General features: G+C 32.9%; 2 protein-coding genes across 3 annotated transcripts in view; both read left to right on the top strand.

Moving 5' to 3' along the window:
• The window catches only part of LOC111461591 (30S ribosomal protein S16-2, chloroplastic/mitochondrial-like), a 16,290-nt gene extending 8,170 nt beyond the window's left edge, over positions 1-8,120 (top strand). Inside the window, exons 2-4 of one of the 2 annotated variants that reach the window (XM_023105171.1) lie at positions 5,672-5,901; positions 6,062-6,107; positions 7,673-8,120. In XM_023105171.1, the coding sequence (XP_022960939.1) occupies positions 5,769-5,901; positions 6,062-6,107; positions 7,673-7,883 (390 nt within the window). In that variant the 5' untranslated portion in view covers positions 5,672-5,768 and the 3' untranslated portion in view covers positions 7,884-8,120. The remainder of the gene's footprint in view (positions 1-5,671; positions 5,902-6,061; positions 6,108-7,672) is intronic. The other variant, XM_023105169.1, reaches the window with a different exon arrangement.
• A 1,316-nt stretch (positions 8,121-9,436) lies between these two features.
• On the top strand, positions 9,437-14,593 carry LOC111461587 (DNA repair protein recA homolog 3, mitochondrial-like). The gene is made up of 8 exons (XM_023105165.1): positions 9,437-9,706; positions 9,939-9,996; positions 10,264-10,475; positions 11,412-11,499; positions 11,688-11,860; positions 12,282-12,428; positions 12,861-12,995; positions 13,981-14,593. Exons 1-8 carry the CDS (start codon positions 9,650-9,652, stop codon positions 14,308-14,310), a joined length of 1,200 nt encoding a protein of 399 aa, XP_022960933.1. The 5' UTR covers positions 9,437-9,649; the 3' UTR covers positions 14,311-14,593.
• Positions 14,594-15,311: the final 718 nt, after the last annotated feature.

Here is a 15,311-nt window from a genome sequence, read left to right as displayed (position 1 = left end):
TTTTTTTTTTTTTTTTTTTTTTTTTTTTTTTTTTTTTTTTGTGAAGTTGATTTCACGGGTCAACTACTCGTGGCCGTGGATCAGGGTCTGGGTCAGGGTCAGGGCAGTCCATTTATCTCTTTTTGTGCGTTTTACCTTTGGAAAATTTCTACCGTCACTTTTTAGTGCTATTTGACTTTTTGCCTTTTTTTTCTTTTTTCTTTTATAGATTCGACCATTTCTATAGACGACCTTCTACTTTAATACCGTATTAGATTTTTTTACTTAATCTAAAAATTTAGGCGGGTGATTGATTACGTCACACATAATAATATTTTATTACTATTCTTAAATAAATTTATAATTTCAATAAAATAAATTAAACGTCGAATATTGAGCTTAATTTATGTAAATTTAGCTCCTGCAAAAGTTTTCTCTCGTTAGGCAGTCGAGACTTCAAATATTATTATCTTCAATTCAACATTTGTAAGTGAATTTAAACGTCTTTATGATATATATCTAAATATACTGAGATACATTCAAATGGGATAAAGCATATATATTATAGTATTATTTAATTATATATTTAAATTTATGCACTTTCCAATACTTTATTTAACAAATAAAAATAAAAATAAAATATTTTACGACATTTCGTCAAACTCGTGAATAGAAATTTTTGGGATTAGGAATTTTAATCAACCACTAATTTGCCACCCGGAGTCAATTTATTTATTTTTTTATTATAATCATAAAAATCATTAATTAATTTTTTTTAAACATAATTTTGACAGTGAAATACAAGTTTTTAGCTTGGATTAGATAACATAATTTTCAAAGTTCATATTGGACACGCATGTGCTAATCAAATAGCCATTTTTAATTAATTTTTAATTAAAAACATATCAAAATACCATTTTGTCCTCAAACATTGCCTTTCATTTTAGTTTTTGTACTCCTAATTTTCTAAATTCGGTAATTTTACTTCTAATAAGATACACGCCCATATTGTCTTTTTTGGACTTATCTTAACACTTTAAAACGCGTCTTCTAGAGTAAAGTTTTCACACCCTTATAAAGAGATCGTGTAATGGTTACTCTAAAACTACGGGACGTAATCCAAGGCGTGAAGAATATACTCTAAAACTATTTGTTTATACAGTAGTAATATTCTTTGTGTCTCTCTGACAGAAACGAAAAGAGAGGGATTCAAACCCTCAGTACAAAAAAACTAGTACAACTGAGTAGCAATTCAGGTGTTTTGTTCTCCTCCAAACTAATATGGGACATCACAGATAAATAAACTAAAATATAATGAAATTCTGGAAAATAAAAAATAAAAACTCTTGAAAAAAAATTAAAATAATACGATGATTTGAAAATTAGGTCCAGACATTACTCCGTACAGTGTATTGTGAATGAATGGGACACCATATGTGAGTAGCAGCCAATTTAATGTGAAGGGCATTAATTAATGTCTTATTGCTCCCAAGTCCTATAGTTTTATCTATTTCCTATTTTTGCCATTAATATCAATGGACATTAAATATGTTGTTTACTTTATAAATCAAATTAATTTAAAATAAATTGAAAATTGACGTGTCAATTTTTTTTAATTAATGAAGATAAAAGGAGACATGTCGCTAACGACTTTCCTATTGAACTTGTTTGCGTCTGTATAAATTTCCGACCATGTGTTATCTTCATAACCAATTTTTTATTTTTCTTTAGTACGACTCTTATTCGCACTATTCAAAAAACACCAACGCATTCTGTTCTAATACGTCTTATTGATGAAAATCGAGCGAAAATATGAGTTGACGTTTTTTTTATAGATAACTTACTGATTGAGCATCGTGAACTGTATGTTTCAGGAATATAGTTAGTTGGTCGAACGAGACTCAAAAAATTCTTTCTCCCACGCCATGGACTTGAGTTATTACTAATGGTATCATATCCAATCATCGAGCGGTGTGCCAACTAGGACGTTGGGTCCTCAAGAAAAATTGATTGTGAGATCCTGCGTAAAAAACGAAACATTTTTTTATAAGGGTGTGACAACTTCTCTTCGTAAGTGTATTTTAAAACCGTGAGGCTGATGACAATATGTAACAGTATTATAATAAAAAAAAAAAAGATTTTAGTTATTAAATATTTGTTTATTTATTTATAATAATTCATAACCTTGAATGATTCGAATTTAAATTCTAACTTTATTAAAGGTCTCCTTTAATTTTTCTTTTAAAAAAAACGACCCCACTATATATTCATCTTGTGTTGAATGGTTCATAATATAATTTTTATGATAAGGACTCGATACAGAAAATCGGACAAAATACAACTCATTTAATAACGACATTTTTTATTACATTTTATTTATTTATAATTCAACGAGAATTGAAATTTTAAGCAATGTTTTAAAAACTTTATAATAAAAATTATAATTTAAATCTACAATTTGACTAAAATCCCCAAGCATAAATGGATATTATCTCGAGACTAATTGAAAAAAAATATTATTAAAATCATATTAATTTTTTAAAAAAATAATAATAATCATTACAATTGAGGTTAGCGGTTGGTTAATAAGTCCAAAGGTGTCAAGTTCGGATCGTTATGGCTTAAATTAAAACTGACAAGATATAAACACTACGTTGCACAATTTCCAATGTCGTATTTAGCTTTTTCCATTTAAAGAGTCGTCGGCTTTGTGACATTGACTTTTGAATCACACATTACCTAGAGAGCGACATATCGTCCCATTTCACCTTGCAGGAAAAAGCAATTTGCTCCGTAAATATTTTTTTTCTTGGTAATTCTCACTTTTACTTAATTAATTAATTCGAGTCTTACGCATTTTAATTTATTAATATTATAATAAAAATATAATTTAAAATATATTAGATATTTAAATAAACTAACTAAAAATTAATTTAAAATGTAAAATTATAATAATTTGATATCTAATTTCCTTTATTATTTTTGGAAAATGAATTTAAAAATGGGTAGTTGGGTTGAGTCGTGCGTGCCTGCTGTGTTAAATTCCCCGTTGTTTCCGAATCCCCGCCTCTGACCAACCATATCTCCCTTTTTCCAAATTCTTCATATAATGTTATATTTTAATTTCCATTGCTAATATTACAATTACCTTAAATTAACTAATATTTTAAACTCCTAAGTCATAATATAAATAAATAAATAAATAATATATATATATATCAATAAATTTATATCTTGTAATAAGAAAATAATTGCTTAAAATCTTAAACCGAGATACTTTAAATAGAAAGTTCGAAAATTTTAAGTTTAGATTATATATATATATATATATATATTATTATTATTATTATTCTCCACGAAACAAAGCGTGCATCGACATTTTTAGTCAAACCTACCCAAACTCAAACTTTCAAAAAATTAAAATAATAACAACAATAATAAATAACTAAAATCATTTTAAGAAATTTATAAATTTATTCCGACATTTTCCAGCGATAGGGTCGCGTTTAACTAAAGTCTTTTCATAATGTTTTGTCCTCATTCATATGCATCTCAGTAAAATTCATAAGATGCCATTCAACATAAGATTGTTTTAAGTAAAACACGTTTAACCATAAAGTTCCTATGATTGATTTACCGAAAATGAAGGTACAACTTATTGATATAGACAATATCTCTAATTTTTTTAAGTATTTTTTAATCATTTTATCCTCGTGGATGTCACAAGATAGGTTTATATTTTCAAAATTTTAAATTTTTTTTTAATGAGTTTTATATGATAAATTATGTCTATGCATGTAATGTATGTGCGAGTGACAATAAATGAAGTGGTCCTATAATAAAGATAAAGTTTAATGTCCCATTGTATAAGTAAGACTTTAGTACCTTATAGACCGTGACAATAACTATAGTCATGTTTGACTATATTACTACTTTTATTTATTTATTATTATTATTATTATAATACTGTTTTAAAATCCCACAAAATTTTATATTTTGTAATCAGTTAAATTCTTATACTACTTTTTTTTATTAAACCATGTTATTTTGACGTCATTAATATCAGTTGACGCGTTAAATGAGCTTTAATCAGAGTAAAAGAAGGTACGAGGAATCTTAAAAGCACAATATCGTAATTAAAATTGAAATTAAGATTAAATCAATAAAATTAAAATTATATTTTAATTAGGGAAAAATAATAATTTATGCCCTACTTTGAATTCTCCGTTCAAAGTCTACGAGTCCTTCTTAGATGGCTATCGCTGTGGAACATTATGGGAGCTGGTTTCCACTTTGGAGTTTTTTTCTTTTTATTATTATTATTATATATATTTTTTTAGGTGGGCTAATATGGAGCCTAATTTCCATATCTCGATATTATTTTTGTGTTTTTTAATTTTTAATTTTATAATTATTTTTCTTATTTTTATTTTCTAATATATATATATATATATATATAAGGTTTTTTATTTTATTTATTTTATTTTTCCAACTTTATAAGGTCAATCCCAAATAAATAAATAAATATTATAATAAGATTGAACGATCCCCATATTTGAATTTTTTTCAACCTAATTAGCCATCTGGATTTCGCTGCCAAGCAAGCCCAATAATATTATCATAAAGTTATGGCGTTACTTGTGGAATAATCAATCATTTTTACAATGTGGGAACATATATATATATATATTAACAAATTTAAGATTATTGATATTTTATTTAGCGTATGGTTTGTCAAATTGACTTCCCACGTGGCATTTGATTAATGTTCGAACAAGAAGATTGTTCAAACACGTGTGTTTTATGGTTGGACTATGTTTATTCTAATAAATCTCCCGACTCTATAATGACACGTTTTTATGTGATGACTAATTTGATTTGAACTTTATAACACGTTCGTTGTTTTGTCTTATGTATTTGTTTATTTAAGCTTAAATTTAGGAGGCTAGTTTAGCTTCACTCGTTATTTAATAGTTATGTGTGAATAAGTAGTTGATTCTTAATAAATCGTGGCTCATTAATTATCAATGGTATGAAAAAATGGACTAATTTGTAGTTCAACCCGAGTTTTTTTAAATTATTTTTGTTTTTTATTTTTAAAATTTAAAATGATTATTTAATATGAGATCCCACGTCGGTTGGAGAAGGGAACAAAACATTCATTTAGTGTATAAACCTCTTAAAATTGTGAGGCTAACGATGATACGTAATGGGCTTAGTCTGTTACAAATTGTATCAGAATCAGACACTGGAAGTGAGGACGTTGGGCTTCCAAGGGGTAGATTGTGAGATCTCACGTCGGTTGGAGAGGGAAATGAAACATTCTTTATAAAGGTTAACATACACGTTTTAAATTTGTGATGCTGACCATGATACGTAACGGGCCAAAACAAACCATATGTAATATTAAAATTTGTTTTTAAGGTGTTAAAAGACCCAAAAAGTTATTTTTATATTTTGTAGGGATTGAAATTAAAAAAAAAAAAAATGAAAATGAGTTTTAAATTTAAAAAGAAATATATTATTTCAACGACAAACTTTATGGGCTTGTTTAGGATGGGCCTACAAGATCGAAACGAAGTTCGGACTGCAACCTTGGTGTGATGGGCCTAATAACATATTATTGGGCCTATACCGGGTTGGACCCATATGTGACCCGAATTGTAAAATGATAGAGAACCCGGAGCCCTAGCCAGTCCGGAGTGAAGGCGCCAGTTCTGTTCACTAATTAGTCGTCATTTCAGTTTGGCGAATTTGCAAGATTTTTGCAGGGTTTTACCAGCTCGAAAATGGTGGTTCGAATTCGATTGTCGAGATTTGGTTGTAAGAACAAGCCGTTTTACAGGGTGATGGCTGCCGATAGCCGTTCTCCCCGGGACGGCAAGCATCTGGAGGTTCTAGGTTACTATAATCCCCTGCCAGGTTAATTCATTTGATATTTTTAACTTTCTATCTGTTTGTTTATCTGGAAAAAATGTGATTGATTACTCCTGCTAGCTTGCGTGTTAGAATTTAGATTCTTGATTTGAACGTTGTTTTGTTTTTCTCCCTTGGTTTGAGTTTTTCTTTTATCTTTTTGCAGGTCAAGATGGTGGTAAACGAATGGGACTTAATTTTGAAAGAGTGAAGTAAGTGATTGCTTTTGGATTGTAGCTAACTTCATTCTAAAGTCTGCTTGGTTCTTGAATTTAATCGCTGCGTTGCAATTGTTAATACTAGTTTTAATTAGGCAACTTAACAAACAAATTAGCTGAAGCTGTAAGGTCTGGTGATGAAGCAAAGTGCTATTGAAACAAGAAGTCCTAATTCCAAATTCAGGCTATACTATTTTCTATACCATTTCTTACTAACAGTTCACATCTTGCACCTTATGAATCAAAGTATGAAAAAAAGGTTTGGATGGTTGAGAAGTGATTATATTTTCTTGATAACCCAAGCTTTTGTATATTTTGGTGATTACATTTTCTAATGGTGATGGAGAAAGAATGGAAAACGGGATCTGGCTATCAAGTTGATGGAGCCGATGAGGAAATCCTTACTTTTTTAGAGCATCGAGTCATTTGATAATGTAATTGGGCTGCTCCTTAATTGCATTGGAGCAGATATAGTATAGTGGTAAAAGTGTGAGTAGGATCGCCTAGCCATGCTTCATAATTGGAAAAACTGGAAAAACGAGCACCGTGGAACCAAAGAAACTGTTTAATAACTATTTTGTTTTGCTTCTGTTGTCTGCTACCTCTGCTACCTTTTGCATTTCTAATTCAAGTTCTGATTAATGATTATTAGACAGAACGGAGGATAACACGTCTAAGACGAAGCATTATCTTGGAAGATAATTCGTATTGTACGGTCTCATGCTATGCATAAAAGCAAACCATCAGGTATAAGTTTTAGGCATTTAGAGTTTGGTCTCTGGTCTCTTTGTGGCTTAGAGTCTATCAGGTTAACATTCCCCCAATTCCTTGATTGCTTTGAATTCTTGGGCAGCTCTTTTTGAGTAAATTAGTCTTCTATGAATATAGTAAGGCCGCTCTTCAGAGCACTTTCTTGTGTAAGGTAGTTGTCAAACTGCTTTCTTGATCGACCACCGTAAGGAGTTCTAGTATGCAGTGTGAGATCCCACCTACCTTGGTTGGAGAGGGGAGCGAAGCATTCCTTAAAAGGGAGTGGAAACCTCTCCCTAATAGACATGTTTTAAAACTGTGAGGCTGACGGCTATACGTATCAGGCAAAAGCAGACAAATATCTGCTAGCAGTGAGTTTGGGCTGTTACAAATGGTAACAGAGCCAGACACCGGGCGGTGTGCCAGCAAGAACACTGGCCTTCGAGAGGGGTGAATTATGAGATACCACATCGGTTGGAGAAGGGAACGAAGCACTCCTTATAAGAGTGTGAAAACCTCCCTTAGCAGACGAATTTTAGAAACTGTGAGGCTGACGATGATACGTAACGCACTAAAGCGAACAATATCTGCCAGTAGAGTATCATTTTATGCAACACCTACCATCTCTCTTCTTTTAAAGCTCCTATAATTCAAAAAGAGTTGCTATAACCTGAGATTGGATGATTTAGATTATTTTGCTTCATAAGCTTTGCTGTTTTATTGTGGTAGTATTCATTTCGAACTTGTACACGCAATAACCTCGTCTTTCATACTAATCATTCGCTCATCACACTCTCCCTTCCTTCTAGGTATTGGCTTTCAGTTGGTGCTCAGCCTTCAGAACCCATGCAACGTATTCTTTTTAGATCAGGGGTACTTCCACCCCCTCCAATGGTTGCAATGGCGCGTAAAGGTGGACCACGTGATACTCGTGTTGTTGATCCTCTGAGCGGACGCATCGTGTCTCCAGAGAAGCCAACTAATGATTCTAGTAGGAAAGATGGCAATGCTGATTCGTAATTTTCTTTTAGAAAAATCTCTAGAATTTGACACAAAAGTCGAATGAACCTAGACTCGGTTGGGCACGGGTTCGGAATCATAAACCCTAGAGTTCTGAAATCCATAAAGTTGATGATCGGCTGGAAGTATGAACTCGTGTTTCTAAAGCTTATGTTTAGAAATGTAAGGTTGAGCTTGGTTAGATAATTTGTTTTTTTAATTGTATATCAATATTTTGATTCATTTTGTGTGAAGCAATTATCTCGACCATATTTAAAATTAAATTATATTATGTGTGCCATTTAACCAAAAAAAAAAAAAAAAAACAAATATTTGAAAGTATATTTTACAAAGTACTTTGACAAAAAGTTCAAATGCTATGTTTTTTTTTTCTTTTGCAAATATATTTTTAAAATTGTAATAGACTTTTGGAATTTTGAAAGTAGATTTTTATTAAGTGTTTTGATAAAAAAAATTCAAATATTGTGAAAATAACTGCGCTTTTTTTTATTATTATTATTTTCATTAAGAATTGTTAAAAAAAAATTATAAAATTCTAAGCATCTTGAAAAGGTTTCAATAAATAAATAAATAAATAAATAAATAAATAAATATATATATATATATATATATATATATATATATATATATATATATTTATTTATTTCAGGTCGTATTTTTTTTTCTCTTAAAAAAAGCAAAAAAGTCGTGAGAGCTCTCCTATTCCGACTTCCCCAGAGAAGGTCACGACGAGATGAGCCGTTTATCATCACGATAGGTGTCAAGTGGAAGTGCAGTGATGTATGCAGCTGAATAACAGACCGGTAGACTTGAACCTTGTTCCTACATGACCTGATCAATTCGATTAGGCATTTGACATCTATTTTCATTATTCAACTCTAACAACACGAAAAAACCATTGTTCAACTCTTTGACAACATGAAAAAAAAAAAAAAAAAGCTCTGCCCTCCCTCATCAAGGATGGAAGGGCAGAGGCCTTTGGTGTCCCCACCAGTCAAGAATTGGGGCCTCACAATCACTAGCCAATATGCTTTTCTCTCATGCCTTTCTTCGTTCATGGTTCGATATTCTGGTGTCCTAGGCGTAGAGGAACCACACCAATCCATCCCGAACTTGGTGGTTAAACTCNTTTTCATTGTTCAACTCTTTGACAACACGAAAAAACCATTGTTCAACTCTTTGACATTTGACAACATGAAAAAAAAAAAAAAAAAGCTCTGCCCTCCCTCATCAAGGATGGAAGGGCAGAGGCCTTTGGTGTCCCCACCAGTCAAGAATTGGGGCCTCACAATCACTAGCCAATATGCTTTTCTCTCATACATTTTTTTTTGTTCATGGTTCGATATTCGGTTAGTTGACTGGTTGATATAAATTTACCGTCTGTGGCGGATAAAAACCTAAAATTTTAATTTTTAAAAAAATTAAAAATTTAGAGGTTAAATTTGTAATTTGACCAGGTTTTTAATGGGCCTTAAATGTCCCTTAAACCTGGCTTGGCCCATTATATTTCAGATGGGTCCTCGTTTTTTAACTCATCGTTTCATACATCGATTTGCCCGCCAATTTCGATCCTCGCGGAGGGAAGAGCGTAGCCAGGAGCCTCACTTCAGCTACTTGCGTCTGCCGCAACTCCACCTGCTCATCTTCTTCCTTCCTCTCACTCTGCTACGTGCGCAACCATGAAAACCCTAGCATTTTAGTTGTGGAACTTCATTAAACTGTTCTCCAAATTTTGTTCCGAGGAAACTTCTTTCCCTTGGTGTGATATGGCGAGGCTTCTTCGGAATGCGTCTCCGTTGAATTCCTCCTTTTTCAAACACAAGGTTTCCCTCTTTCCATGATTGTTATCTTGATTTCTGATTTTCTTTATTTCGCTCATGCTCGCATTTACGGTCTCAGTAGGATGTTTCTTATGATGTTACGATAGAAATGTGCACTGAAGAAGTAGATTGTTGGTTTGTAGTTTGTGCTTTTGAAATTTTAATTGTTCGATGTATTTCTTTCTCTCTTGTGAGGAGCATGCTGAGATTGAGCTGGTGTTTATTACATGTGCAGGGATTCTGGAGCCTAATGCCGGGAATATCTAATCAAACTAACGGATTTTCTTCGAAAGGTTCTGAATGTTATTTTTGAATTTACATCATATTGAAAATGGAGCCTTATTTTCATGCTATAGTAAATTTGAATTGATCCTAAGTTTGATGGTGAATGCCGATCACTTTTTCTTTCAATGATTCTGAATTCGGCTTTAAAATTCCTCTTGGGAATATAAATCCAACTTCTGATGGTTAATTTATTTTTAATCTGTTAAAGTTTCCTTCTTCAGGAGCTTTATTGGAGTCTATGTAGCTATCTCATTTTTTCTATTTTGGATTAGCAGGTAGAAGAAAGTTGAAGTCTGGTAGTGGCTTTGAAGAGAATGTGTCGAAGAAAGAGGTTGCTCTTCGAAAAGCCCTTGATCAGATCTCCTCATCTTTTGGCAAGGGCTCTATCATGTGGCTTGGTCAGTCTGTCTGTTCTAATCACGTCCCTGTGGTATCAACAGGTTCCTTTGCCCTGGATATAGCACTTGGAACTGGTGGACTTCCAAAGGTAATTTGCAAGTTTGTGCTTGAAATCCTGAATTCATTCACGGAATCTTTAACTGTCATATGTTTGGGGATTTTAGAACCATCTCACAATCGATTAGAAATCAACGAAAACATATTTTCCATGTTTTTTTCCTTCGACAATGTTTCACGGATTTAATTTTCATTTTGTAAAATTAGTATATCTTAATCTTGGAAAACTAAAAATGTTTTTTATTTCATGATATCTAACTCTAAGATTTTCAATTCTAGGTAGGAGTTGACCATCATTTTATGTTAAATCCTTTCTTTCAAGCCAATTTCTCTTTTCACTTTCCTCAACAATGAGGCCTATCGGGTATTACTTTTGAAGCACAATGTAAGCTTAAGTCTCAACATTCAGCCCCACTGTCTATGAAATGCTCAATAGATAGCTCGGTTGTTTGATCCAATTATCACGGGTAAATATGTATTAGAAATAGATGAGACTGAGATTGACAGATAAAAACCGTCAAAGTCGTGTCCCTTCTTAGAAGATATGTTACTAGGAAAGTCATCCTTGTCCTCCCGTTTTTTTCTCTTGGCTTTACTCCTTGCCTGGCCACCATACAACATCCATTATTAATGCCTTTGAATCTCAACAATGTAGCGCCTTGGAGATCAGTCTCACAAAGGCCATGAAGATTTATTTCCCATGTACCAAGCTTTCGGTTTATATGGTTTGGGAAGGATAGAATTGGAAGTAAAAAGTAGGAAATCTCACTTGAATTTTCCTTTGGTCTGCGGATTTACATTTTATACCTTTAAATTTAGTTTAGTTGAAACAAGAAGTCAACTTTGTTTATGCTTTTTTTGGGCTATATTTATAGTCTTACGAGAAATGACATATAACTAACCTATTATTTTATATAATTTAAGGTGTGAACATCTCATATGTGATTTGACCTCGAGATCTCTTCAGGGACGCATTGTGGAAATATTTGGTCCAGAGGCTTCTGGGAAGACAACCCTTGCACTGCATGTAATTGCTGAATCACAGAAGGAAGGAGGTTTTCTTCATGCACTGTCTTGGGACTTTTTCACTCCCTCTAAGCATAAATAATTTTCCTATAACACATACTACTAAATGGCACCAAAGCTGCATCCTCAACCCTGTTGAATGTGTTTTGTCCATGCTCTTAAACATTTTTTTTCATGCTCTTCTTCATTCTCTTAAACATTTTTTTTTCTGCTGTAGGTTATTGTGCTTTCATTGATGCGGAGCGTGCTCTTGATCCAGCACTGGCTAAGTCTATTGGGGTGGACACCAGTAAGCTGCTTCTTTCACAACCAGATTCTGGCGAACAGGCTCTAAGCCTTGTAGACACCCTAATTCGGCGTGGTTCCGTTGACGTTGTTATTGTTGACAGTGTATGTTATGTTTTTTATGTGGTTTGAATTTGAAATGCATATGGGTCTCGTAAGGATACCTTTATAGAGTTTGATATTAGTTCTTTTCCCTGGTTTGAGAGAATAGAACTTTTTTGATTGCAGTAGTAGGAGAACTTTTGTTTTTGTGTTCTTAAAACATATCCATTGTGTCTATTTTCATCCTCAGATATAGTTTCTGAATAAATTCTACTAGCGCCATAAACCACAATTTATTTTCGTTTCTTTTTCCTTCTAGTTTCATTTCAGTCAGTATTAGGGATAAAGCTTTTGGTATGTGAAGCCCTAAACATAACTGCGATGCCCAGCACATAATTGTGATGCATATCAGTGGAAGCATTTATGATCAGTTCTTATCCATGTTCTAATTGCTATTTTGACAACGAAATTTGCATTATGATAGGTAGCTGCGCTTGTTCCGAAGAATGAATTTGATGGTGCAGTGGGTGATTCTCATATGGCAATTCATGCTAGACTGATGAGTCAGACACTTAGAAAACTGACTCACTCTTTATCATCATCACAAACACTTTTGGTATTTATTAATCAGGTAAGTTTCGTCTACTACTTTTCTTAATGGTACGGATTGAAGATATAATTAATTGTTGTTATTGCTTCAATGAATATATGCGGTTTGTGAGCCTTTTCCTTTTAATATTTAGGTTATGCCATGCTACCCAATAATCGTTGTATTGGTTGATTAACCTTATTAAAACGTCCATTAACTTTTATGTTTTTGAGAGTCATCATGTTTTGCTTCGTTGCTTGTTGGTCTGTTTTGACTAATTTATGACTCATCACCCATTCTAACATTCTTTTCCGAGGTTCATTACCCAACTGTTTATATCCAGTGGTGCACGCATTGGTGTATATTATAATGCATCTGCACAGGGCATCGAAGTATCTTTTCCTACATTTTACTTCCATGAGATAAAAGATATTTGTTGAGAAATAATACATTCATGTTTGAGTCTATCTTCAGGTGAGGTCAAACATTTCAACTTTTGAAGGATTTGGTGGCCCGACTGAAGTTACTTGTGGTGGAAATGCATTAAAATCCTATGCTTCAGTGCGCCTAAACGTTAAAAGTATAGGACTTATCAAGAAGCTTGATGAGGTATAAATTTGATTTATAGTTTACAAATTAAAAAAAATCTCAATCGTGGCTTCACAATTTCAATGGGCTACTTTAACTGGTGGTTAAATTCAATTACATTCCGTGCGGTCTTGTTTGCATGAACTACTACAGGATGAGTATACATTAAACTGTACCATTTGTGTATCTTTCTAAGAGGTTACTGGTTTTCTAATAAAAATTATAAGGGTGTGTTTATTTGTGCTTTTCAAAGAAGTGCTTAATTAATTGGACGTGATCTTCTGACCTGTGGTTTTATTATCTCAACAGTTTTTATGAACCGCATGATCATCCTACTTTAGAACTGCCAAACTTTCACAAATGCATTGAGGTAGCCTATTTGCTTAGATTGTGTTTGAGTAACCTTCGTTCATTTATTTATATTTATATTTTTAATTTTAGTGTGATTGAGCAAGGAGTACGGAATTTTTTTTTTGGAGAGACTTGGTGAGCGATGGAGAGAGGGAAAGACTTGGTCAGAGTGAGAGGGTAGAGAGAAAGAGCGAGATATATATGATATTTACTTAGGGGGAGTGGGAAATTTGTTGAAGAGGGAGAATCAAAGGAGAGAAAGAGAGTGTGTGCAAACGAGACGGAGCTTACTTGTGCTTATTTGTGCTTATTTGACTTTTTAAGTTCTTAAAAATATTTTTTTTTACACGTTCACTTAAAAAGTCATTTTAATATGCTCTTTCCGTTTTGTTGTAGTAGCATATTCCAAAGCTAGATGCCATTGGTGCACTTTTTGAGGGTTGGCACGGGTTGGAGGCTAAAAGATATGCTAACATTTGATTTTGTATTCTGCATTTGTTTTATGAAGCAAAAAAGATATTGTACTCTTTGCATTCCTTAAATTACTCGGTCTAGTATTTGATGCAATCTTTGAACATTTCACTTTTACAATCCTTATTCAGAATTGTTCTCATTTTGTGGCCTCGATCTACTTCTGATCTGCTTTCACTTGTAGACGGTAGGTAGTCAAGTTCTTGTGAAGATTGTGAAGAATAAGCTGGCTCCTCCATTTAGAAGCGCTCAATTTGAGCTGGAATTTGGCAAGGGAATTTGTCGGGAAACAGAGATTATTGATTTGGGGTTGAAACACAAATTCATCTCGAAGGCTGGTTCGAACTACAGTTTCAATGGTCAGAGTTTCCGTGGAAAAGATACCCTAAAAAGGTTTCTAAATGAGCATGAAAGTGCTAGGGAAGAATTTATTATTAAGCTCAGGGAGAAGCTACTTTGTGTGGAGAAAAGTGAGGAAGCTCATGCTGTGGATGAAGATTTTGCGATTGTATGATGGGAAGATGAGCATGTTTGAAAGAACTTTCTAATGGCTTAAAAAGTATGCTCAAGTGAAAAATGTATTTTTAAGCCCTAAAAAAGTCATTCCAAATAGGTGGAAGAATCATTGTTGATAGTTGCATTGCGACCGGATGCAAAATCGATTTCTTTGGGGTTGTTTTCCTGAGTTACTATGCAAATTGGAAAGGCTTTTGAAATGTTGTTATTGAACTTATTTGACACATATTAGTGATGGTGATCAGAGGTCCAATGTTTAACATCATATGCTTTATCTGGAGTCAAAAGAAACAGATTATCATATTACATGATAATATCTTAAGGCAATTATGTAAGAAAACTAATCTCTCATGCTTTTGCTAGGCCGCCCGTTTTGTACAGTAAAGAGGTGACGTCTTGGCCTCTTGGGATGCACTGGGATGTTTCAAGGATGCTGGTTGAATTCAAAGGTAATGCTGCTAATCAGGATTTCTCTGCTTTTTTAAATCTATTTAAATAGATTCATCATCGTTATTAGATACTTTTTTTGCATTATATAATATATTTAGACCCAAACTTTTAACCTCAAAATAGAAAGCTTTGACTATCATCACTAAGTGTGCCGTGCTTCTATTTAGTTTCTACATTGCTTAAATGTTTGCGTGGCATGCTATTGAATTCATCTTTTAAGTTTGAATTGGTTTAAGGTAGCAAACAATTGGATAATCTAATGAACATGTCTGATGAGTACTTTATTTACCATAGTGAGGTAAAAATGTAAATAAAGTTTAGAGATAATTATTTTTTTCTTAAACATTGGAGTCATTAGATGGATATCATAGATATGACTTAGTGATTAAATATAGAACTTAATTTTCTCTTAATAGTTGTGACTTCTAATTTTGTGCTTGTTTGGAATGGATTTTCTTTCTTGCGCATATTGATTTGACTATACAACTCATGTTGTGTTTAAAAATAATTGGTACAGATGTATTGTCATATTAAGAAGCAACTCGTGAA

Source organism: Cucurbita moschata, unplaced genomic scaffold (assembly GCF_002738365.1).
Source record: "Cucurbita moschata cultivar Rifu unplaced genomic scaffold, Cmos_1.0 Cmo_Scf00025, whole genome shotgun sequence".
Lineage (NCBI taxonomy): Eukaryota > Viridiplantae > Streptophyta > Magnoliopsida > Cucurbitales > Cucurbitaceae > Cucurbita > Cucurbita moschata.
Note: the sequence above shows the minus strand (reverse complement) of the source record. Positions and strands in the feature narration are given on the sequence as shown.